The sequence below is a fragment of the Nilaparvata lugens genome, chromosome 7, assembly GCF_014356525.2.
Source record: "Nilaparvata lugens isolate BPH chromosome 7, ASM1435652v1, whole genome shotgun sequence".
In the NCBI taxonomy this organism is placed as follows: Eukaryota; Metazoa; Arthropoda; class Insecta; order Hemiptera; family Delphacidae; genus Nilaparvata; species Nilaparvata lugens.
The window spans coordinates 60,558,235-60,581,061 of NC_052510.1; the positions used below are offsets into that span (position 1 = coordinate 60,558,235).

The 22,827-nt window shown below is 35.0% G+C and overlaps 1 protein-coding gene across 7 annotated transcripts in view; it reads right to left on the reverse strand.

Moving 5' to 3' along the window:
* Positions 1 to 22,827, reverse strand: part of LOC111056455 (apoptosis-inducing factor 3) — a 37,997-nt gene that overhangs the window by 7,511 nt on the left and 7,659 nt on the right. For all 7 annotated transcript variants that reach the window (XM_039433273.1, XM_039433275.1, XM_039433276.1 and 4 more), the window contains 6 exons: positions 22,572 to 22,632; positions 19,824 to 20,304; positions 18,086 to 18,264; positions 15,322 to 15,455; positions 6,362 to 6,693; positions 2,766 to 2,982 (listed from right to left, as the gene is read on the reverse strand). In XM_039433273.1, the coding sequence (XP_039289207.1) occupies positions 2,766 to 2,982; positions 6,362 to 6,693; positions 15,322 to 15,455; positions 18,086 to 18,264; positions 19,824 to 20,304; positions 22,572 to 22,632 (1,404 nt within the window). The remainder of the gene's footprint in view (positions 1 to 2,765; positions 2,983 to 6,361; positions 6,694 to 15,321; positions 15,456 to 18,085; positions 18,265 to 19,823; positions 20,305 to 22,571; positions 22,633 to 22,827) is intronic.

Below are 22,827 nucleotides of genomic sequence, written 5' to 3' on the forward strand. Positions count from 1 at the left end.
ACCTCTGCTACTGCAGACATTGACAACAGGGCTAACAGCTATCCAGAGATTGTCAGTTTGGTGTAAGGGCAAGCATTCCTGACTAGCAATTGGGAGGTACCGGGTTCGATTCCCGGGCTGGCAACTAATTTTTGGATAGTAGTTCTCATCGAATTTCCATCTAGCTGTTAGCCCTGTTGTCAATGTCTGCAGTAGCAGAGGTCTTCGGGGTGATTTGCAGCATTTATTTGGGATTTTCATTCAATAATAATGATAATACAATCTATTGTTAAATCTCACTTACCGTTTTCCACTTTTTAGGTTACTTATTTATTTTGTTTTTAGGTTAATTGACGATGTTGATCTCTATCAGCTGTCATTTTGTTTTAGTGTCTGCAACTCACTGCCTTTTGTATTGCAGTTGAGAATTCATGGCTGCTTGTAGTTTCGTTTTTGTCTCAATTTTGTCTTTTAGATATTCTTATAGATAAATAATCTATATTCACTTATTGTAATCATTTTCAATTATATTTTACAAATAGATTGTCTCTCATTATATTAGTGTTATCGTCAGTTATGTGTTGACAGTATTTTGAGTCACATAGTCATTTCCTTTTTTTTGCTTCTTTGTTTCCGAGCCAAAACGTTACTTCGTTCTTCCGGCTTTTCCTGTCTCGTGTGCATTAACTTTTCGAAGTCCCAAATGTTTCTTCAAAACTTCAAGTATTTCTATGAAGTATGGTCACATTTTGACAAATCAATCTGCGCTGTACATCTCGCCGTTCACCGATTCAAAATTGATTCATTAGTTTTTGATTTATCTCCATTCCAAGTTTTCATGTGCATCACAACCTTGCAATGTACATGAACTTTTTCTTCAGTGTTGAGACCTCTTCATTCATTCAGTGTTCAATCCAAATTCATCTTATGTTTTGGATCTCGCATCTAGCTTGCAATTTTGGATTTTTGCAATGCTACTCATTGAAGAATTTATTTCTTCTTTCACATCGTCTTGTATCTGGTAACACTACTACCGTACGTTCGGATTCAATCTCGCCATTGAATCCTTTTGAATACTTTTGTACTTGTCTTTATTCATCAAGTATACAAATACACTTAAAGTTTGGAAGAGGATTTGGAAGTTAACTTATTCCTGACTTGATTGATAATAATTCAATCTACTCACCGGCATACCGAAAACTAAGTCCAAACAGAACAGTCCAGAAGAAAGGAACAGATTTCAGTGGCATGGGGGTTCCAAGCATATTGTGCGCCGCAATGTATCCATGGTAATGAGCCAGCTGCCAATGCCCTATGCTCATTTGTTTGTCGTTGCTCACCATCACAGGCGCGAACGCTATATCGCCACCGGCGAAAATGCCTTTCACATTTGTCTCTAGGAACTGCAAACAATAGAATTAAAAAGTCATGAGTCAAAAAAATTAAAACGTCAAGCGAGGAAACACGATCTTTATTATATATTTCTTACATGATAATAATATCCTTTAATGATAATACAATCAGATGGAATTAAATAGAGAATGCATTTATTCAAATGCTAATTAATATATAATTATTATTGAACGAAAATCCCAAATAAATGCTGTAAATCACCCCGAAGACCTCTGCTACTGCAGACATTGACAACAGGGCTAACAGCTATCCAGAGATTGTCAGTTTGGTGTAAGGGCAAGCATTCCTGACTAGCAATTGGGAGGTACCGGGTTCGATTCCCGGGCTGGCAACTAATTTTTGGATAGTAGTTCTCATCGAATTTCCATCTAGCTGTTAGCCCTGTTGTCAATGTCTGCAGTAGCAGAGGTCTTCGGGGTGATTTGCAGCATTTATTTGGGATTTTCATTCAATAATAATGATAATACAATCTATTGTTAAATCTCACTTACCGTTTTCCACTTTTTAGGTTACTTATTTATTTTGTTTTTAGGTTAATTGACGATGTTGATCTCTATCAGCTGTCATTTTGTTTTAGTGTCTGCAACTCACTGCCTTTTGTATTGCAGTTGAGAATTCATGGCTGCTTGTAGTTTCGTTTTTGTCTCAATTTTGTCTTTTAGATATTCTTATAGATAAATAATCTATATTCACTTATTGTAATCATTTTCAATTATATTTTACAAATAGATTGTCTCTCATTATATTAGTGTTATCGTCAGTTATGTGTTGACAGTATTTTGAGTCACATAGTCATTTCCTTTTTTTTGCTTCTTTGTTTCCGAGCCAAAACGTTACTTCGTTCTTCCGGCTTTTCCTGTCTCGTGTGCATTAACTTTTCGAAGTCCCAAATGTTTCTTCAAAACTTCAAGTATTTCTATGAAGTATGGTCACATTTTGACAAATCAATCTGCGCTGTACATCTCGCCGTTCACCGATTCAAAATTGATTCATTAGTTTTTGATTTATCTCCATTCCAAGTTTTCATGTGCATCACAACCTTGCAATGTACATGAACTTTTTCTTCAGTGTTGAGACCTCTTCATTCATTCAGTGTTCAATCCAAATTCATCTTATGTTTTGGATCTCGCATCTAGCTTGCAATTTTGGATTTTTGCAATGCTACTCATTGAAGAATTTATTTCTTCTTTCACATCGTCTTGTATCTGGTAACACTACTACCGTACGTTCGGATTCAATCTCGCCATTGAATCCTTTTGAATACTTTTGTACTTGTCTTTATTCATCAAGTATACAAATACACTTAAAGTTTGGAAGAGGATTTGGAAGTTAACTTATTCCTGACTTGATTGATAATAATCCAATCTACTCACCGGCATACCGAAAACTAAGTCCAAACAGAACAGTCCAGAAGAAAGGAACAGATTTCAGTGGCATGGGGGTTCCAAGCATATTGTGCGCCGCAATGTATCCATGGTAATGAGCCAGCTGCCAATGCCCTATGCTCATTTGTTTGTCGTTGCTCACCATCACAGGCGCGAACGCTATATCGCCACCGGCGAAAATGCCTTTCACATTTGTCTCTAGGAACTGCGAACAATAGAATTAAAAAGTCATGAGTCAAAAAAATGAAAATGTCAAGCGAGGAAACACGATCTTTATTATATATTTCTTCGATAATAATATCCTTTAATGATAAAAAATCGAAAAAAGTACAATATTTTATGATCAAAACTGCGAAAAATACTATTTTCATTGGTCGATTTACATGCAATCGATTGGTCGTCAGGGGTACACAATTCAGTACTAGCATAGAGAAACAATAGCTTAAGTAGATATCCCATGGTATAGGGAATCTATGTCGCAACTTTTACTGTTATCTCAAGCCGATTACTGTCGATTATTGTCAATTTTTACTGTTTTGTTGGGGTGAGAGTGTATGAACGGCACAATTTGAGAGACTACCAGCGTCACACAGCTGCATGGGAAAGAACTACGTGAACTATCGGCTTGGGATAACAGTAAAAGTTGCGACATGAACGCCCTATACCATGGGATATCTACTTATGCTATCGTTTCTCTATGGTACTAGTCATGGAATATGCTGTAGATCCCAGAAATTGTTCTAATATCTCAATAACCATCGGCTGAATAATTTTTTGGTGCACCACTATGTTATAAATACAACTAGACCGTAGACACAGGTGGCTCAGCCACCGAAAATTTCTGAAAATAATGTAAGTTTTCAAGTGTTTTTCACCTAACTGTATCGTGTTATCTTTTCAAATTAGTATTATAAAACTATGTTATAAATTGTATTTATACAAACCATATTACAATTAAATTGGACCATTTGATGGTTTGAACATGAAATTTGATGAAACTGCGATTTAAGAATACGAACCTAAGTGCCATATCATGTGCAGTCCAAGTTTAACGATCATCTAAGATTACATGAAAGTATGATGGTGGTTTAAACTCTGAATGTAACACAACATTATACTAAGGATATGATCACATTGCATGTACGTTTGTGCTATTAGGGGCCATTTGCACAGTATATATTGCTAAACTTGATTAAGTTAATCGAGTTTAAGTTAATCTGAAAGTTTAAACTTGAATCGGTTTTCTCACAGCATTTACTAATCCAGTTTAAGTTAAACTAGTTTAGCGTTAAAACTAGTTTAAGTTAATCTGAAAGTTTAAACTTGAATCGGTTTTCTCACAGCATTTACTAATCCAGTTTAAGTTAAACTAGTTTAGCGTTAATAGAATGTCATTGTTTATAATATCAGGAAGGCTGATTTTTACAGGAAATTTGTTTAAAAACCATCAGTAGATTGAGGTTATGTAGCTATTTCCTCGTACCAAATCCACAGTGCTGGAAGCTGTACGGTAATAAAAGTGAAAAGCGATCAAGAAGTTCTTCATAAAATTATGGAATGCTATATTACTATTATATACAATTTATATTTAGTTGGCACCAAAAAATATATTTTAGAATGTAAGAAAGTTATTTTGTCACGCTTAAATCTACTAGGGTCTTCCTTGTTGCTTGTTTATTAGAAATCTTTCGAAAGCAAAATATCTCTGTTATGTGTTTTAAGAACATGTTTTCTAATCAAATACTACTGTTAAAAGTTGTCTTATTTTCTATCAAGTACTGAATTTTATCAGATACTGAATTGGCAGTTGCTTTACTCAAGCAAAACCGTTTAAAAAAATCATCCCAGAAATTTATATGATTCCTTTTTTGCTTAATTTTTCTCAGTTTCATAATTTCTTCACAGTCATCTTTATCAATCGCAATAAAAACTTCTATCAATTCTTCCGTTATAATTATATTTACATTCAAATAATTATTCACTAATAACCTAAATAATAATTATTATCGTCTACAGAAGCATTAAAAACAACCGTTGAAAAATAATTTACTATCAGAGCTGTTTCCCCATCTTTACAGATGTCAAGTTAATCCAAATTATTTGGTTTAAACTTCCTGCTTTGAAGGTTTAAACTTTCCAAGAGTTTAAACTCAATACAGAGTTTAAACTGATACCCGGGCAAGATATTTATCTCGGGCCACTCCCGTGTTTCGGATGGACACGTTAAGCCGTCGGTCCCGGCTGCCTAAAAAGCAGTCGTTAGGTCATGTCAGAGGCCCTGAAATTGATCAGCTGCGACCTGAAAACTCTGACACCAGACCTGAGCCAGCCAGGTCACTCGATATTATTATTATTATTAACTGATACTGTGCAAACGGAATTTTAGTTTAAACAAAACAAAATCCAGATTTGGTTTAAGCTTTAGCTTAAACTTACACTGTGCAAACGGCCCTAAGTTTAGCTCGTAGTGGTTTAAACCACCACGCTGCTGGTTACCAGTGGTTTCAACTCGGAATGAAACTCAGCATAAGGGTATGATCTGATTGGATGCAAGTTCACCCAAATAATTTGGTGGCGCATACAATACCACGCGTGGAGATAGAAACGTGGAGGAAAGTGCCATAGAAGCATGTTGCGAGAGACAAGTCACGACGTGCTTCTATGGGTCATTCCACATTTTGTTTCTATCTCCACGCGTGGTCATGTATGCGCCACCAAATTATTTGGGTGAACTTGCATCCAATGAGATCATACCCTTAGGTTGGCCGTCCACTAGAACCGTTTTCGTCCGAACTAGCATCGGCCGAAAACTACCGAACTCGTCCGAACGATCCCCCAACAAAGAAAGGAATAGATGCTCGTCCATTGCAATAGGTTCATACGGCCGTGCACGGCTCATCAATTTTTCGATCCTAATTGAATGGGATTTTCCGGCTCTGTCCGGCCGAACTAACTAGTCGAGCTGAGACAACAAACTGTTCCTAACCTAAAATTGTTTCACAGTCTTGTTTGTTTTTGTTTTTTGAAGTTGTTCTGTTTTATAAAGTTGTAACTGTGGACAATGAAAAGTTGATAAGTTTGGTTCAAGAGCATGTTCCATTGTGGGATATGCGAGACAAAAGATATCATCATCGTTCAAAGGAATCTGTGGACAAAGATTGCTGAACAAATAAGATCGGAAGGTAAGATTATTGTAATGTAGAACTAATTTGGTAGATATTTGTTTATTCAATTTTCAAAATCTCAATATAATCATTGTTTATGAAAAATTTTGGTGGCAATGATAGTAGTTAATTCAATATTCAATGGTTCAGCCAACTACTGAACTAGACTGACGTGAACGGTTCCAATGGACGACCATATTCGGCCGAATTAACGGCCAGCAGATTCGTCCGATCCAACGGCCGAACGGATCGGTTGAATACGGTTCCAGTGCACGGTTTGGTAACATTCCAAATTTAAACCACCAGCTATTAAATCGCATTCGAACTGATATCAAGTAGTTAGGGCATTAATAAGAGCAATAATCCCAGTACTATTCTATAAAAACACACAGAAATTGTTGAAAATGAGAGGTATATTACCTTATCGACCGGTACAGATCCGTCCATATTCATGAGCACCTCGCCGCCTTTCAGGAACTCGGTGTTGAACTCTGACCCGATTCCCAGTACACACAGATCGGCCTTCAACTCCTGGTCGTTGGCCAGCGTAACCGACGCCACATTGTTGTCGGAATCTCCGTTGTACGCCTTCACCGACGTCTTCATCACAAAATGGACGCCCTTCTCCTTGAAGAGGGCCGTGATGCGTTCGCCGACCGCCCGACCGAGAATGTTCTCGAAAGGCACCGCCGATGTGCCGACCACTGTCACCGATTTCACTTTTGACACACAGAAGGCGGCGGTTTCCATACCTACACAAAAAAATTCATAATTCATATATTGAAGATACATAATTATCATGCAAAATAAGATTAATCTATATGCAGAGTGTCCCACGAAAGGTGTAACAGCCGAAGATCATAGATTCTACATTGAATTTGTAACAAAAAATGTTCAGTAAAATTTTCTTATATCGACCTTAGTGTTCGAGATATATCGATTATTCGATATTTTTGAAAAACGTCAATAACTAGAAAACTATCAGTCAAAATCGAATTCCAAGGACATGGTTGGAAAGAGGAAGGAATTTCCAATAAGATTCATATATTTGTTTGACGTTTTTGAACTTTTATGAGCGTTCGAAGTTGAGAATAGCTATTTATGTATCAAGAGCGTAATGCGCGACTTTATGGCTCGCGCAAAACAGTTATCACGCGACGCGAAGCGGAGCGTGATAATTTTGCAAGAGCGATAAAGAAGCATTACGCGCGAATTACATACAAATTTTTTCTACAACTGCCCAAACCTGTTAAATTACTTATATCGGCGGAGTTACAATTACCGACTTTTTAGGTTAAGATCTGACTTTTTGTCGAGCTGCTTATTATTATATTATTATTATTATTATTATTATTATTATTATTATTATTGTCATTTGTTACGTGAAGCCACAAATCTGAGCAGAGCTCAAGTGGCATGTAACATGTCATGAATATTTTTCTATGCAAAGTGTATGCATCTGTATAAACTCAAAGTATGAAGGCACCACAACATTCCTCCATTGTATAGGGACACGCTTCCACAAGTAAATTAGTAATTGAAGACAAGAAAAGCCTATGACTACCACATAACCGTATTCTTTCAGGTAGACAATTGAAAAGCTTCAGTCCCGAATAATATGGTCATTTTTCCAACAGCTTACCATCATCTGATCAGCGAGCGTAAAGAAACTCTTCTGCGCATGCGCGAATGATAAGCGAGCGTAAAGAAAATCTACTGCGCATGCGCGGATGGTTAGCGAGCGATAAAGTAGATTCTCCTCAGAAATAAGCTGTTTTACGATGAGAATTGAGTATGTAAATTCTTTTTTTACGCGCAGTTGTAGAAAAATGTACATTCGTCGAATTCAAAGCCAAATTTCATACAATTTGAAAACTCATAAAAAGTTTGAAAACGTCAAACAAAAGAACAAATTATATGAATCTCATTGGAAATTTCTTCCTCTTTCCAACCATGACCTTGGAATTCGATTTTGACTAATAGTTTTCTAGTTATTGACGTTTCAAATATATTTTCATATTAAATGATGGTGAAAATGGGGTACTTATTGATCTTTTGAATAGAATAAATGATTGGAGTAAATTCAATTACCCTTTGATTATAGGAATTGATTCTTTTAACAATCTGGGTGAAACTTATTTTGATATTCCTGCCACTGAACTCTTGAGTACTGTCATAGGAGCTAGAGATTTGAAGTTTATTTTTTATTATCGAGGTTATTGTGAAATTAATTTTCTTAATATACCTAAGCTGTCTGATAGTCCGGGAGTTGAGTACCCTGTGGGATTCTTTGAAGGTAATAATAAACGTGAAGCTTTCATAAACTCTATGATTGAATTACGGACCCTACTTCAAAACACTGATAACGAAAATGCTAAAATATATAAAAATATTCTTCTTAGGGTCACGCAAGAAACATGTCAATATCAGGTGATGAACTAATAAGCGTCCTGAATAACAATATGAACATCTATGATAATAATTTGAAAAGATTCCTATTCAAAACAAACTCTAAATACCGAATGGGATATTGCTTGGAGCAGGGTGGAAGTTACGTAGAATTTCAAGAGGATACTTTAAAATTCTCTACTAAAGAACGATATGTTTTAGTCACACGTAATACTACACTTATGCTGAATAGCGAATTAATAAAAACTATAAATAGAATAACTCTTCATGAGTGTAAACTTCCAAAATAAAATGGTATGACGGTGTTCCCGGCTGTGGTAAATCTTACTTTATAGTCTCGCATCATGAGCCTGGCAAGGATCTAGTACTCACTCAAACACGGGCAGGTATTAAAGCAATCCGTGAAACTGTCATTGAAAGGTATGGTCGAAAACATTGTAATCGTCTTAAGCTTGATTACAGGACAGTTGGCTCATATATAATAAATCATAATCAGAATAAAACATACAATAGAGTTTTTATTGATGAAGCTCTACTTATGCATGCGGGTTACATCGGTTTTATTGCTAACTTGAGTAAGGCCTCAGAAATAATTGTAGTTGGTGACGCAAACCAAATACCCTACATTGAGAGAAGTAATTATGCCACAAGATGGCATAAAATTTCAGAATTCTGCGAACCTTTTACAAAACAAACGGTAACTCGTAGATGTCCTATCGATGTTTGTTTTGTCCTTTCCACTGTCTATGAAAATATTACGACACTTAATGAAAGAGCTACCTCAATTCTGCCTACTTACAGAAATGGGAATACCATCTGATACAACCCGACACTTTGATATTAACATTCACCCAAGAAGAAAAACTTATGGTGGGTGATACTATAAAGTGGAGAGAGGATGTTGCACTTCACACAATCCACGAAGCACAAGGGCTAACTCATAAAAATGTTATTCTAATCAGAATTAAGTACAAGGAGAATGAAATCTATAACAGCATGCCCCATGCGATTGTTGCCTTGTCTAGACACACTGAAACTTTCAGGTATTTAACAACCAGTCTGGTAGATGATGCTGTGGACAAACTAATTAAAAAACTTAAATTCATAGATAGTGAGGGGCTTGTTGAATGGAACAAGGAAAAGAGAAGTGGACCTGATGATATAATTTATGAGTGACACTGAAGGGTTCTTAATATTTTAGAAACAGAAAATGAAACAGATGTAATCGACGATTATTTGAACTATCACTTTCACGAGGACAGAAATAAAGATGCTGAGTGTTTCAATATTATGTCTATGAATATACGTAGTTTGAATGCTAATTTCGATCAGTTTATTTGCTGCCTCAATGAATTGAAAACTGATATTCACATTATATATTAACTGAGACCTGGTTGACTGCAGATATGCCGTTCATTTTCAACATTCCTGGATATACGGCAATAAATAAGTACACTAAACAGAATAAATGATGGATTATGCATGTACATAAAAGATTGCATAGGATTCAATGAAGTTTCACTCGATATCTCTGATGCTAATGTAGTTAGTGCTGACTTAAGAATTGATGATTTTATTGTGAAGGTGATTGGGGTTTATAGATCACCAAGTAATCAAAATATTGATAATTTTCTTAATAGTCTGAGTAATGAAATCAGTAAAATTCCTAATGGAATAAATGTATGTGTGGCGGGAGACATGAATATAAATACACATTCAACTAGTGTTCCTGTTCAAGATTATCTGCATATTTTCAATAGTAATGGCTATAAGTCTTACATAAATGGTGATACCCGAGTAACAACCACAACAATTCTTGCATTGACCACATTTTTTATAAAAATTCAGGCAACCATTCTATGTCCACTAAAGGAGTTATATTTAGGACAACCATAACTGACCACTACGCGGTTGTACTGAACTTGGTGAAGGTCCCTATCAATAAGGATAATAGAAACGTATTGATAAACACATTAACTAGAACCAACTATCATGCACTATTGGAACGCATAAGGAATGAGGATTGGGGAGAAATCTATACCGTGAATGGAAGCATTGACACTATTATGGATAAATTTGTCGATCGTTTGACCAGTCTCATCAATCAATGCAAGAAGGTAAAAGTGATACCTAACAGACTTCGTCCCCTGAAGCCCTGGATATCTGAAGGCATCATAAGATCAATAATCACGCGGGACAAAATGCATTCTAGACTCAGAAGAGATCCTAATAACAATATCTTAAAGAATGAATATAAGGCTTATCGTAATGGTTTGAATAAGATCATAAATCATGCAAAGGAAGTCTACTATAAAGGGAAAATTGAAAATTGTAATAACAACAGCATGAAGTTGTGGAAGTGCATAAACGAGTTATAGGTGAGGCCAGTATCAAGGAAAAGAGTACTGAACTTGATGCTCACTCCCTCAACAATTATTTCACAAATGTGGGTAAATTACAAGCTCAAACTATCAATATCCCTGATAATACTGGTGATCGATTTCCTGCAATACAGATCGATAATACGTTTTTTATGAGACCAACGTGCCCAGTTGAAGTTGAGGCAACTATTAAAAATCTAAAGAACAACTGCAGTCCTGGTATTGATGGTCTAGGTAATATTACGCTGAAGAAAATAGCCAATTTTATATCTCAACCTCTCGCTTTCATTTTTAATAGATGCTTTGAGGAGGGATATTTTCCCGAGCACCTCAAATCAGCCAAAATAAAACCTCTATTCAAACAAGGTGACCCGACTAATCCCTGTATTATAGACCGATTAGTCTTATCAGCAACCTTGCTAAAATAATGGAGAAACTAATAAAGTCAAGAGTTGTTTCTTTCTTGAATCTTAACAAAATAATCAACAAGAACCAATTCGGTTTCCAAAATAGTAAAAGTACATCTGACGCTCTAATAAAATTCATCAATACTTTATCTGATAAAATAACTCCAATAAGAAAACTATTGCGGTCTTCCTGGATATACGCAAAGCTTTTGATACAATACCTCATAATACTTTGTTCAATAAACTGGAGTCCTATGGTTTCAGAGGAGTCTCGCTTAAATTGTTCAAAAGCTATCTGAGTAATAGAACCCAGTCCCTAACCATAAATGATCAATCTAGTGTAACTAACTTAACTTCTTATGGTCTTCCTCAAGGTACTGTACTTTCTCCCATCCTTTTCATACTCTATGTAAATGACTTTTTAAATTTAAGACTTCTAAACTCAACTGTGATATCCTTTGCAGATGATACTGCAGCTATTTTTCACGGAAATTCATGGAATGAAGTTCATACTATAGCTGAAAATAATATGCTTTTAATTAAGAAGTGGTTAGATAAGAATACCTTAAGTTTAAATATTGAAAAAACTAATTACATTACTTTCTCTGCAAATAGAGTAGGGCAGCCTAACGAGAATCAAGATTTGAGACTCCATTCTCAGTGCAATTTAAACTTGGGTAATTGTGATTGTCCCACCATTAAAAAAGTCAATAATACTAAGTATTTGGGAATTATAATTGATGAAAACCTTAAATGGGATGTTCATATTAAATACATATGTAGAAAAATTAGATATTTATCCTTTAAATTTTACCAAGTTAACAGAATTCTTAATAAGAACCACCTGAAAATGATGTATCATGCTCTAGTCAAGTCAATTCTGCAGTATGGCATAGTTGTTTGGGGAGGCTGTTTCAACTGTCATATTGCTGAATTATTTGTAGCACAAAAACTGATAATTAAAACTATATTAAACAAACCCAGGCTCTATCCAACGGATATGGTTTTTAGTGATTTTGAGGTCATGACTATACGTCAATTATACATAAAAACCGTAATTGAGTACTTAATAAAATATAGATCCGATTTTCCTCTCACAATAAACTCTACTCTTAATTATTATAATCTAAGGGCCACTGCTAACAAATATGTAACCTATAACACTAATATTGAATGTATAAGGAGGCAATTAATTTACATAGGTACTAAAATAATAAACCTCATTCCAAATCACTTTCTCATGGACAATAAGATCAGCGGAAAAATTAAACTGGATATAAAAAACTGGACATACAGTAATTTCTTCTTCCATTTAGATATATGACTCGAGATTTCTGCTCCAGCATTTTTTTTTTTCATTAGTTTTTTTCATTTTTCAGTGGACTCGCTTACCTTTATTTTAAGTACCTATTCCTCTGTTTTCTTCCTTCCCCCCATTTCTCCCTTCCTTTTTTCCTCATTACTTCTCTTCTCTTCTTTGCCTGCCTATTACATGGGAAACCATAGTTGGCTAGGTATCTTCCTCTCTTTTTTTCTCTTCTCCAACACACCCAAACACTAAGCCCATGGTTTTTTATATTTGTAACATTTTATTGTGTTTTATTTGTTTCGTAAATCTTTGTAATTTTGTTTTGTCTTGTTTTGTGTGTTTTTAATAAATTGAAATTGAAATTGAAATTGAAATTGAAATATCAAATAATCGATATATCTCGAACACTAAGGTCGATATAAGAAAATTTTACTGAACATTTTTTGTTGCAAATTTCATGTAGAATCTATGGTTTTCGGCTGTCACACCTTTCGTGGGATAATCTGTATATAAAAATGAATGTCTGTCTTTGTGTGTTTGTTTGTTCCCTATAGACTTGAAAACTACTTGACAGAACGGCATGAAATTTTGGGCAAATTTTGTGTGAATATTGGGGATAGTTTCTTACCAGAAATTTTAATAGTAAGTCTGTGTTAACTCAATGCTATAGTAGTACGTTAGAAAAAAATTAGCAGACGAATAGCAGATATCGCATGTTTGAGTCCGCTAACTCTATAGTGAGGTCCACGTTATAATGACAGTATTTTATCAACTTTGGTTTTACTATCCTTGTCTATCATTCGACATAGCCGGTGTCTATCATTCATTTCTAGGTCCACAACGATGCCAATTATGTTTTTGACAGTGTGGAAATATAATTAATTAATGCATAGAATCGGCATCGCTATTCTTCATCTATCCTATCTTCATCTACTGCCATTATAACGTGGACCTCACTATAGCAACTCTGTTAAAACGGCAGCCATATTTGTTTTGGTCATATTTGGTAGCAAAAGTGAGGTTATAAACTTTGAGTTACACAAATTATCCGCTTGGAGTGCTATTGCAGTTAGCTTATAACAGTTGGTTTTAAATCAATTTATCAATTCAAGTCATCTAAATTCAAAATTTATAGTTTTCATGTTTATTTTGGATTAAAATTTTATAAAAATTGTACAAGTGAAATTCTAACCTTATTTTGGACTTTGTCACCTATAAATTTGGAATAAAAATAGCACAAGGACTACCTTATTATTTCATCTCCTATAATGTTATTGCATTAGTGTCATTTGCATTGTTTTATTTGTAAAATAGCATAATATTATAATCTAGAATATTTCTTTTGTAAGTTTTTATTTTGTATTTTGTTTTTATGGGCAATAAAGATGTTTAAAAAAAAATGAAATGAATAAATGTGGCGCTCACAATCCAGACTTATCAAATAGCACTTTAGCTGGCTAAAACAACATTGTGAATACCCCTAGTAAGTCAAAAGTGAAACTCGCTAACGCTCGTTCAATAAGGGTTTTGAAAGCACGAGTGAGGCTAGGGCCACATGAGCGCACAAAGTGCGTCCGTTGCAACTTACTCTTTGACATCCATTGTAGAAATACATTGAAGTGAATTGGTGGCAACATACGAGGTACGTGCGTACCAAGTAACGGAAGTCGTAACGGACGGTGATTTTTGAACTGCGCAGAAATGCTACAACGCACGTCGAGACATGCAAAAGTTATTGCTTCGTCTGGTTCCATTGCGTAAAGCCAACTGACGTTGAAGCACCACACTCAACGCTCGTGTGGTGTCATTGGCGACGGCCGTCAAAAGTAAGTTGCAACGGACGCATTTTGTGCGCTCGTGTGGCCCTAGCCTTAAGACACAAGTGAGCGAGCGTAGCGAATTATACTATTATCTAAACTTGACGAATTGAAAACTTGACAAACTGAAAACATGACGTACTGAAAATTTTATGAAATGAGAACTTGATGAGCTAAGTCTTACTAATTCATTATTAAACTTATAACCAAAAAATCTGGTGTGGTGCACTCACACAACTTTCCTTGCCGTTATGAAAATTGATCAACTGACGCTAGTGTTCCCGCGCATCTCAAGTCTACTTTTCTAAGATCTGAGCCAGCTGGTGACAGGACAAGAGCGCTGCAGACACATGAAGTCTGCTATCTATCATAGTGAATGATTTAATAGAATCAACAGTTTGCAATTGAATAATCTTATTTTATCTAATTTCGAGCTTTCTAATCTAATTTTCAATTTCAGGTGAAAATGCTACTGAACATCAATTGTAGAGATTTTTATGCTCAATCTTTTCCACTTGAATTTTTTTGTTTAAATTGTATCTGAAGCCTGATAATTGAGAATTTACAATCAAACTTTGCATAGATGGTGCAGTGCTCCTGAAATTTTTACAGATATGAGACTTGTGGCAGTTGATAGAGCTTGTCAATGACTTTTCTAGGTATGAATTTGATCAAAATCGTTGAAGACGTTTTCGAGAAAATCGCGAAAAGCCATTTTAGCCGCCATCTTGAATCGCATTTGATCGAAATTGTTCGTGTCGGTTTCTTACAGTGTAAGGACCTTAAGTTCCAAATTTCAAGTCATTCCGTTAATTGGGAAATGAGATATCGTGTACACAGACGCACATACACTCATACACACACACACTCACACATACAGACCAATACCCGAAAACCACTTTTTAGGACTCAGGGGACCTTGAAACGTATAGAAATTTGGAAATTGGTGTGCCTTAATTTTTTCGGAAAGCAATACTTTCCTTACCTATGGTAATAGGGCAAGGAAAGTAACAAACAGGTTAGTGAATAAGTAAAGAGATAAATAAATAAATCTCACCGATGAAAGACGATCCGCAGACAACAATATGCAGATTAGAGCGTAATATAGATGCTATTGTTTTCGCATCATCGATGTTTCTTATTGTGAAAATATTATTCAAATTACTTCCCGGCATTTTTATAACTCGTCCTCTGTAAATAAAATAACAAAATAGTCATCATAGTAATCACATCATGAGCTGTGCCTAGTTGAAAGTTGTGTGTATATTTTTGGCTTCAAATTTTTCTGAAATAACTTAATTTATTCAAAGTGCGGTGATATTAAGTGAAAAATTTTACTATAATTTGGTATTTTAATCATTCTAAATTCAAAATTTGTAGCTAATATATATTCTTGGACAGAACTTTGAACTTTAAATTTCCTCAGTAAGAACATAACCTATTTTTTCGGACATTTCATTATTTATCAAAATTTGGGAACAGAATAGTTTTGGGCTATGCCTGTTGTTCTATCCCGATCATATTCATATGATTTGTAATTATATCAAAGAATAAATAAATAAAAAATAAAAATTTGGTGAATGAAAAGTACAGTATTCTGAAACTAAAAAGTAAGTGTTTCCACTTCCAAAGTATTTTTAATTCAAACTTCATATTGCTTTTAATGTTGTGAGATCTACTTCAAACATACCTACTTCATCATTCTTTTCATAAATAATTGCCATAATATAAATAATATATAAAATAATATATAAAATAATATATAAAATAATATAATATATAAATAAATAATCAATAATTGCCATTCAACCAATACTGACAGTAACTGAATAGAATCTATAGTGAGGTCCACGTTATAATGGCAGTGAAGAAAGATAGGAGAAAAACGTTGCCAAGTCTCTCCATTTTCTCACTGAGTGTACACAGCTGTTACTCAATTCATCCCATTAAATTTGATCTAGTAATTTAATAATTATCATTTCCTTGATAAAATAATCAAATTAATCAAGAAAATATATTTTTCATAATTTGCTTTCATAACTGAGATCAGATTTTTATTTTAATACAAACCTGGAATGGCGGCTAATTTAAAAAGTTGTGATGCACAATCTGAATTTTAAAACAACAGAAATTAAGATATTTGGTAGGTATTCTATTCCAATTTATTTTTAAAATAATATAAAAATAGAAATCCTATTTAAAGTAAGTAATTTCAATGGAAATAATTCTGAAATAACATTTCAATATTATTTTATACCGGTACGAGTAGGTCTAACCTATAGAATTGTTGATGAAGTCTAGGATGGTTAGTTATCAACTTTTAAAATGTCATTAAATTTAAGGTATTTTAATTTGTGTTTCTCATATGGTAATGTCTAAACATTATTTTATTGTTTCAAAAATACATTTTAAATTAATTATAAGACTTGTGTACTCAAGTATTTTGATAGAATGAACAAAAAATAGCGACTGAGAAATGTTTGTTTACCGTAGTTTTGTACAGTCACTGTCAAAAGTAAAAATAAAATATTCTGGCAAACAGACAACATTGCAAAGCTAGAGAGAGATAGCGCTATCTGTTTTGTTGTATGATAGAAAAGGACAGCAACAGTATTGTCAATCGTACACTGCCATTATAACGTGGACCTCACTATAACAATATTATGATTGTTATGAGGCATATTGGCGGCTTGAATTAAAGTAAATTCGTTTGACTTTTGTTGGCGGGGAGTCCCTTGCGGGAAGGTCCCACGTCGCCTGAATAACTGATTCAAGTCGTCAATGAGCCTCACAACTGTCATACTTCAGCCGGGACAGACAGTTTAACGTTTGGCCCATTAAAACAAAATATTATAAAAAATTATTGCCCATAAAAACAAAATACAAAATAAAAACTTACAAAAGAAATATTCTAGATTATAATATTATGATATTTTACAAATAAATTAAAATTACATGGCACCACCCAGCAAGGGCAAAACCCTGACCGCTGAGTAAGAGTATCAGCTGTTTAGACAATATAAAAATTTATTTACTAATAATCAAAGCTACAAAAAAATTGAAGTTCAACAACAAATTACTAGTAATTATAATTTTTGACTGATGTCGAAGAAAAATTTTTGTATCACCCACTTATTTATCTGTTCCATCCTCTGTCTACCCCTATTAGAAAGAGATTCTGACAATGCATTTGGCATGATATTTATTATTTTTGAGCTAAGATACCCCAATTGTCTTCGCACTATTGTCAAATCTGAATAGTTAATATTATAAATGTTATGAGATGTAACTCTCAGGTTATACATAGAAACGTTATTATTCACTGTAAATTCATCCTTCCTCATCTATGCATAGTAGAGAAGTTTCTTTATATAAATTTGACGCACTGTCATCACTTTAAATTCGGCAAATGTTTCACTACTAGAAAAAGCCCTTGGCTTATTAAGAACTGCTTTTATTATCATTTTTTGAAATGTAAAAATTTTATTCATGAAAACATCATACGCTCCTCCCCATACCACTAACCCATATTGCAGCACCGATTGAACATAGGCAAAGTAAAGGACCCTAAGTAATTTAATTAAGTTAGATGACAGTTCAATAATCAATGAATAATGACAGTTCAATGATTCAATACGTCACCTGGTGCCAGCAGCAATGAACAATCTACAGCAGTCTCCAATTTATTGAAGGGTTCCCATACATATGACTCACTCTGTATAATTCAAGCCGTCAATAAGCCTCACAACTGTCATACTTCAGCCGGGACAGACAGTTTAACGTTTGGAGTTAAATGATAGTTCAATGATTTAATACGTCACCTGGCGCCAGTAGCAATGAACAGTTTGCTGTAGTTGAGTTTGGAGGTGTCGTTCAGTATGACCACGTGATCATCGGACATCACCTTGACGGCGTACTTGTCTTTGAGCACTTCGATGTCTTTCTCCTTGTAGAACTCCTTGGGTCGCAGCTGGATCTGCTTGATGTCCACGTTGAATGCCTGAAATCGGATTGAAAAAGTTGATGGCCCATATGAATAAAACCAGAGCAAATGCTCATGAGCAAGAGCATGGAGCATAAGGTTTTGCTCATGAGCAAAAGGTAGAAGCAAAAGCATTTACTCATTTTTATATGAATAAGCTTTACCTTATACTCTTACCTTATGCTCCTGAGCTCTGGAGCAAATGCTCACGTATTTTAGCAGCTGATTCGCTGTTGTAGCCTTGTTTTGTTTTTATAGCTCACGGAAGCACTAAATATGCAAGTAGGGGGCACCACTTGTGTTTGCGTCGTCTGCTCTGTTTTCTATTTATGAATAGAGTTTTAGGTTAGTTGAGTTTAGAATTTTGAAATAATAGCATGAAAAAATGTCATCTCTATAATAATCTTCAGCATATTCTTATAATATCAATAGCCTTCTTATAATCGTCCACACTCTCATATTCTTAAATGCCTATCTCCTACTTTGTGATGGCTATCTTTATAACAGATATATATCTGATATATCTGATATATCTTGATATATATCATGGTTGAATCTAATAAGAGTTTTAAAGTTCTCAACTATTGGTTGTGATCGTAGCTGGTATAGTTTCCTCTTCCTCATACAGATTAGTTGAGCCATTTTACTATGAGCAAAAGGTGATAAGCTGCTCAAGACTAGACTCACCTTTTTTGAAGCATTTGCTTCAAAAGTTGAGCAAATGCTCTAGTTTATTCATACAATTTTGAGCAAATGCTCAAACTATTTTTTTGATGAGCATGAGCAAAAGGTTTTGCTCACGTTTATTCATAGAAAATGAAGCAAATGCTCCATATTTTAGAAGTATAAGCAAATGCTCAACTTTATTCATATAGCCCGATGTCTTTCGCAGCGAAGTGAATCCGACTTTGCAATGATAAAAGTAATCAAGATTTAACACTCTTGAGGGTTTGAAAGGTGAAATTAATTATAATTAATCAAAAATAATAATCATTCAAAATAGAAACATATTTTCAGTGTTTCCAAAATTCATCAAATAGTTAAATTCGCCTTTCAATTCTTCAACACTGCTTTTTTTAGCAGATGCACACAACTGTTGGTTGGCCTTTGCATGTGTAGTATTTTGTTTATTCAAGATTCTTTATTGCCAGAACAACTTTACATTGTATGAGCAATGATGAGACAATATAAAATGATGAGACATAGTACATAAACATAGTATAAGCAAAGACTATTTTCAGTGTTCATAGTGTATGAATAACATTTCTATTTTCGATAGTAGAATTAGAAGTAATCTCAAGTAAAAACTTCATCATATAGTTGTGAATTTTGGGTTGAATTTGGACTCTAAAAAGTCCAAAATAGTAACTAGATGCTATTAGTGTAGAATAGTGAATGATAAATTAACAAATATTGTAGCAAACATGGTATATCATTCTATACACTATTAATATATTATAATTTCTTCTTTCGTTATAAAATTTGTATGCTTTTGTACTCCAGATCAAAGCTCGGTCCCCCGATATTTGTATTGATATGGAAATGATTGATTGATTTTAATAGTATAGAGAACTAACCTTGCTAAGTTTGATGCGATCATAGGGATAGTAGTTCTCCTTGGACACCATCACCACACGCCCAGGGAACCCCAGCTGACGCAGTGTCTCGGCGCAATTATTCCCCGCCGCGCCGGCGCCGATAATCACAAACACCGACTCCGCCGTGAAGCCTTTGGGCGCACGCGCCGCACATACGGTGCGCGCCCGCTTGTTGCTCTTCAACAGCTGTTTGTTGGCGGTGACCTTGACTCCGCCCCCAGGCACCACTTCGACTCCAAACTTGGGCAAACAGTCGAGACCCGGAAAGTCCTCGATGTCCCCCGTCTCCAGGCTGAAACAGGCGCCGTGCCACGGGCAACGGACACGTCCCTTGCCCAGGGCGCCGTTCACTAGGGGCGCGCCGTAGTGGGTGCATTTGTTGCCTAGGGCGTAGAGGCGGCCCTCCTGTTTTACTAGCAGAATCTGGTCGCCCTCTTTGCCGAATTCGAATACTTTCATCCTGATAAAAAAACAACAGAAGATTAGTTAAATCATTTTATTGCTATTCTTTCTTTTGTTCTTTCCTTATTTGAAAGTTTAACGAGATTATATCCTATCATAGAGAAATAATAGCGTAAGTAGATATCCCATGGTATAGGGCTTTTATGTCGCAACTTTTACTGTTATTTCAAGCCGATCACTGTCGATTTTAACTGTTTTGTTGGGGTGAGAGTGTATGAACGGCACAATATGAGAGACTGCCAGCGTCACATAGCTTTATGGGAAAGAACTAAGTGGACTATCGGCTTGAGATAACAGTAAAAGTTACGACATAAACACCCCATACCATGGGATATCTACTTATGCTATTATTTCTCTATGATCCTATTTTAAAATATTTTCATTTTAATTGACAAATGCAAAACATTCAATGTACATCAAGAATAAATAATATCGAGTATAATAATACTATCGAGTGACCTGGCAGGCTCAGGTCTGATGTCAGAGTTTTCAGGTCGCACCTGATCAATTTCAGGGCCTCTGACATGACCTAACGACTACTATTATGCAGCCTATTCTACTGGGTAAGAAGGTGGCATTTGCTACTAAGCAAAATTACACCTTCACTTCTATTATGGAATATTAAAAAGCTTCTAACAATTGATGTTGTGCACAGTATGATTGCTTTTTGCATTAGATTCAACACCCATGCTGACAATCCTAACTTTTTCAAACTATCACCCAAATCCTTAGGTACCACCCTGTTTCTGACTTCAATAATGCCACAATTGTAACATTTTCCTTCCTCCACAGCTGCTCTATCTCATCTGCCAAAGGCAGGTATTTGACAAATTTCTCTTCACTGTACTATTTTAAATTGTGTATATTGGGAATGCCGATGTCTATGACGAAGGTGAACTGTTTTTGCTTATCTAATAGTATGATGCCCGGTCTATTATGAGCTATTATTTTGTCTGAGAGAATTGACCGATCCCAGTACAGCTTGTGAGTAGCATTCTTCAAAACTGCACTAGGTGTATATTGGTAATATGGCACTGAGCTTGGCAACAGATTGTGCAGCCATGCTAAACTCTGATTTATGATTCTTGCCACCTTTTTATTATTATTATTATTATTATTATTATTAGTCATCTGGAAACGCAACAAGGAAGCAGCGATCCTGCAGTATATGGCACGTCATATTCATTATAATAAATCATTTTTAATTGTTATGAAAATGTTGAACAAATACATTGACATCGTCATTAGCATGAAGAAGGACAATAAAATATTACTAGTAGTTCTGTAAACAGTAGACCTCGCGCAGTTATAAACCGCAGCCTCCTCTTATACTATTCTCGTATACTGTAAATCCTGTCTGTATGTCGTGTCGGCGAGATATCGGTGTGAAAACGGCTAATGGCTGTTGGGGTTGGTGTATCAAAAATGCTAACATCAAAAGCTAATCTCCTTCAAGAGGACAGCCTGAGTTCAAAGCAGAGAAAGTTCGAGAGACAATGCTATGTTATTTTAGTTATTGCACGCAATCAATATAGTTCATTTATCTATTCACAATGGAGACAACGGGTTTCCCCAAATATGCTTCCTTTTATTATATTCTGGCAATTTGTATGGTTCAAAAAAGCACCAACTGATACACCAACTTTTTATTTGATCAGATCATGCTTACACAAGATTTAATTATCATATAACGCTTTCCGGAATTTAGAGCGAGAAAATCAGAAGACATCTAGGCGCCCAGACAAGCTGTTATAAGTCCTTTGCATCCTATTTAATAGTGCATAAAAATTGCATTCAATGAGGCATGCAATTTATAGTCTACACAGGTGCTGATTTTTTACCAAGTTACATTGAGATATTGAATTGCATGCGTCATGGCATGCGTTTTTTAATCCACTCGACAGCTGATTTATGATGAATTATTCTATAGTCTGATTTTTACTCTAATATTGGCGTATGAAGGAGGCTCCTTTTTTCTTCTATATTATCCTTGAAATTCAAAATTTCCAAAAACCTTGTATATACGTCGACGCGCAATTTAAAAAGGAACATACCTGTCAAATTTCATGGAAATCTATTACCGCGTTTACATATAAACATACAAACATTTAAACATTATGAGAAATGCCAAACCGTCGACTTGAATCTTGGAGCTCACTTCGCTCGGTCAATTAAATGAACAATGACCCTGTAAAAGTTAAATAAGAAAATACGAAATTTAATGAGGACTTCAAAGTTAAAAAGAGTTAAAAGTATATTACTTACTCATTTTCTCTGATATCAGAGCTCTGACATACGACCTCTTCGATGACATTTTCTTTAGGACCTGTGAAATGTATAAAGACGAGAATCAGACTGACAACTAAAATTGAATAAATATGTAGTTGATTGTATATGCAATTGGTAAATCGAGTACTTTGACATTAAATTACAGTAATACATTATCATTCCTCATTAAATTGAATATATTAAAAGAAACTGAAAGTGATTCTCGTTACATGCAGGATTTTCATCCTATGAT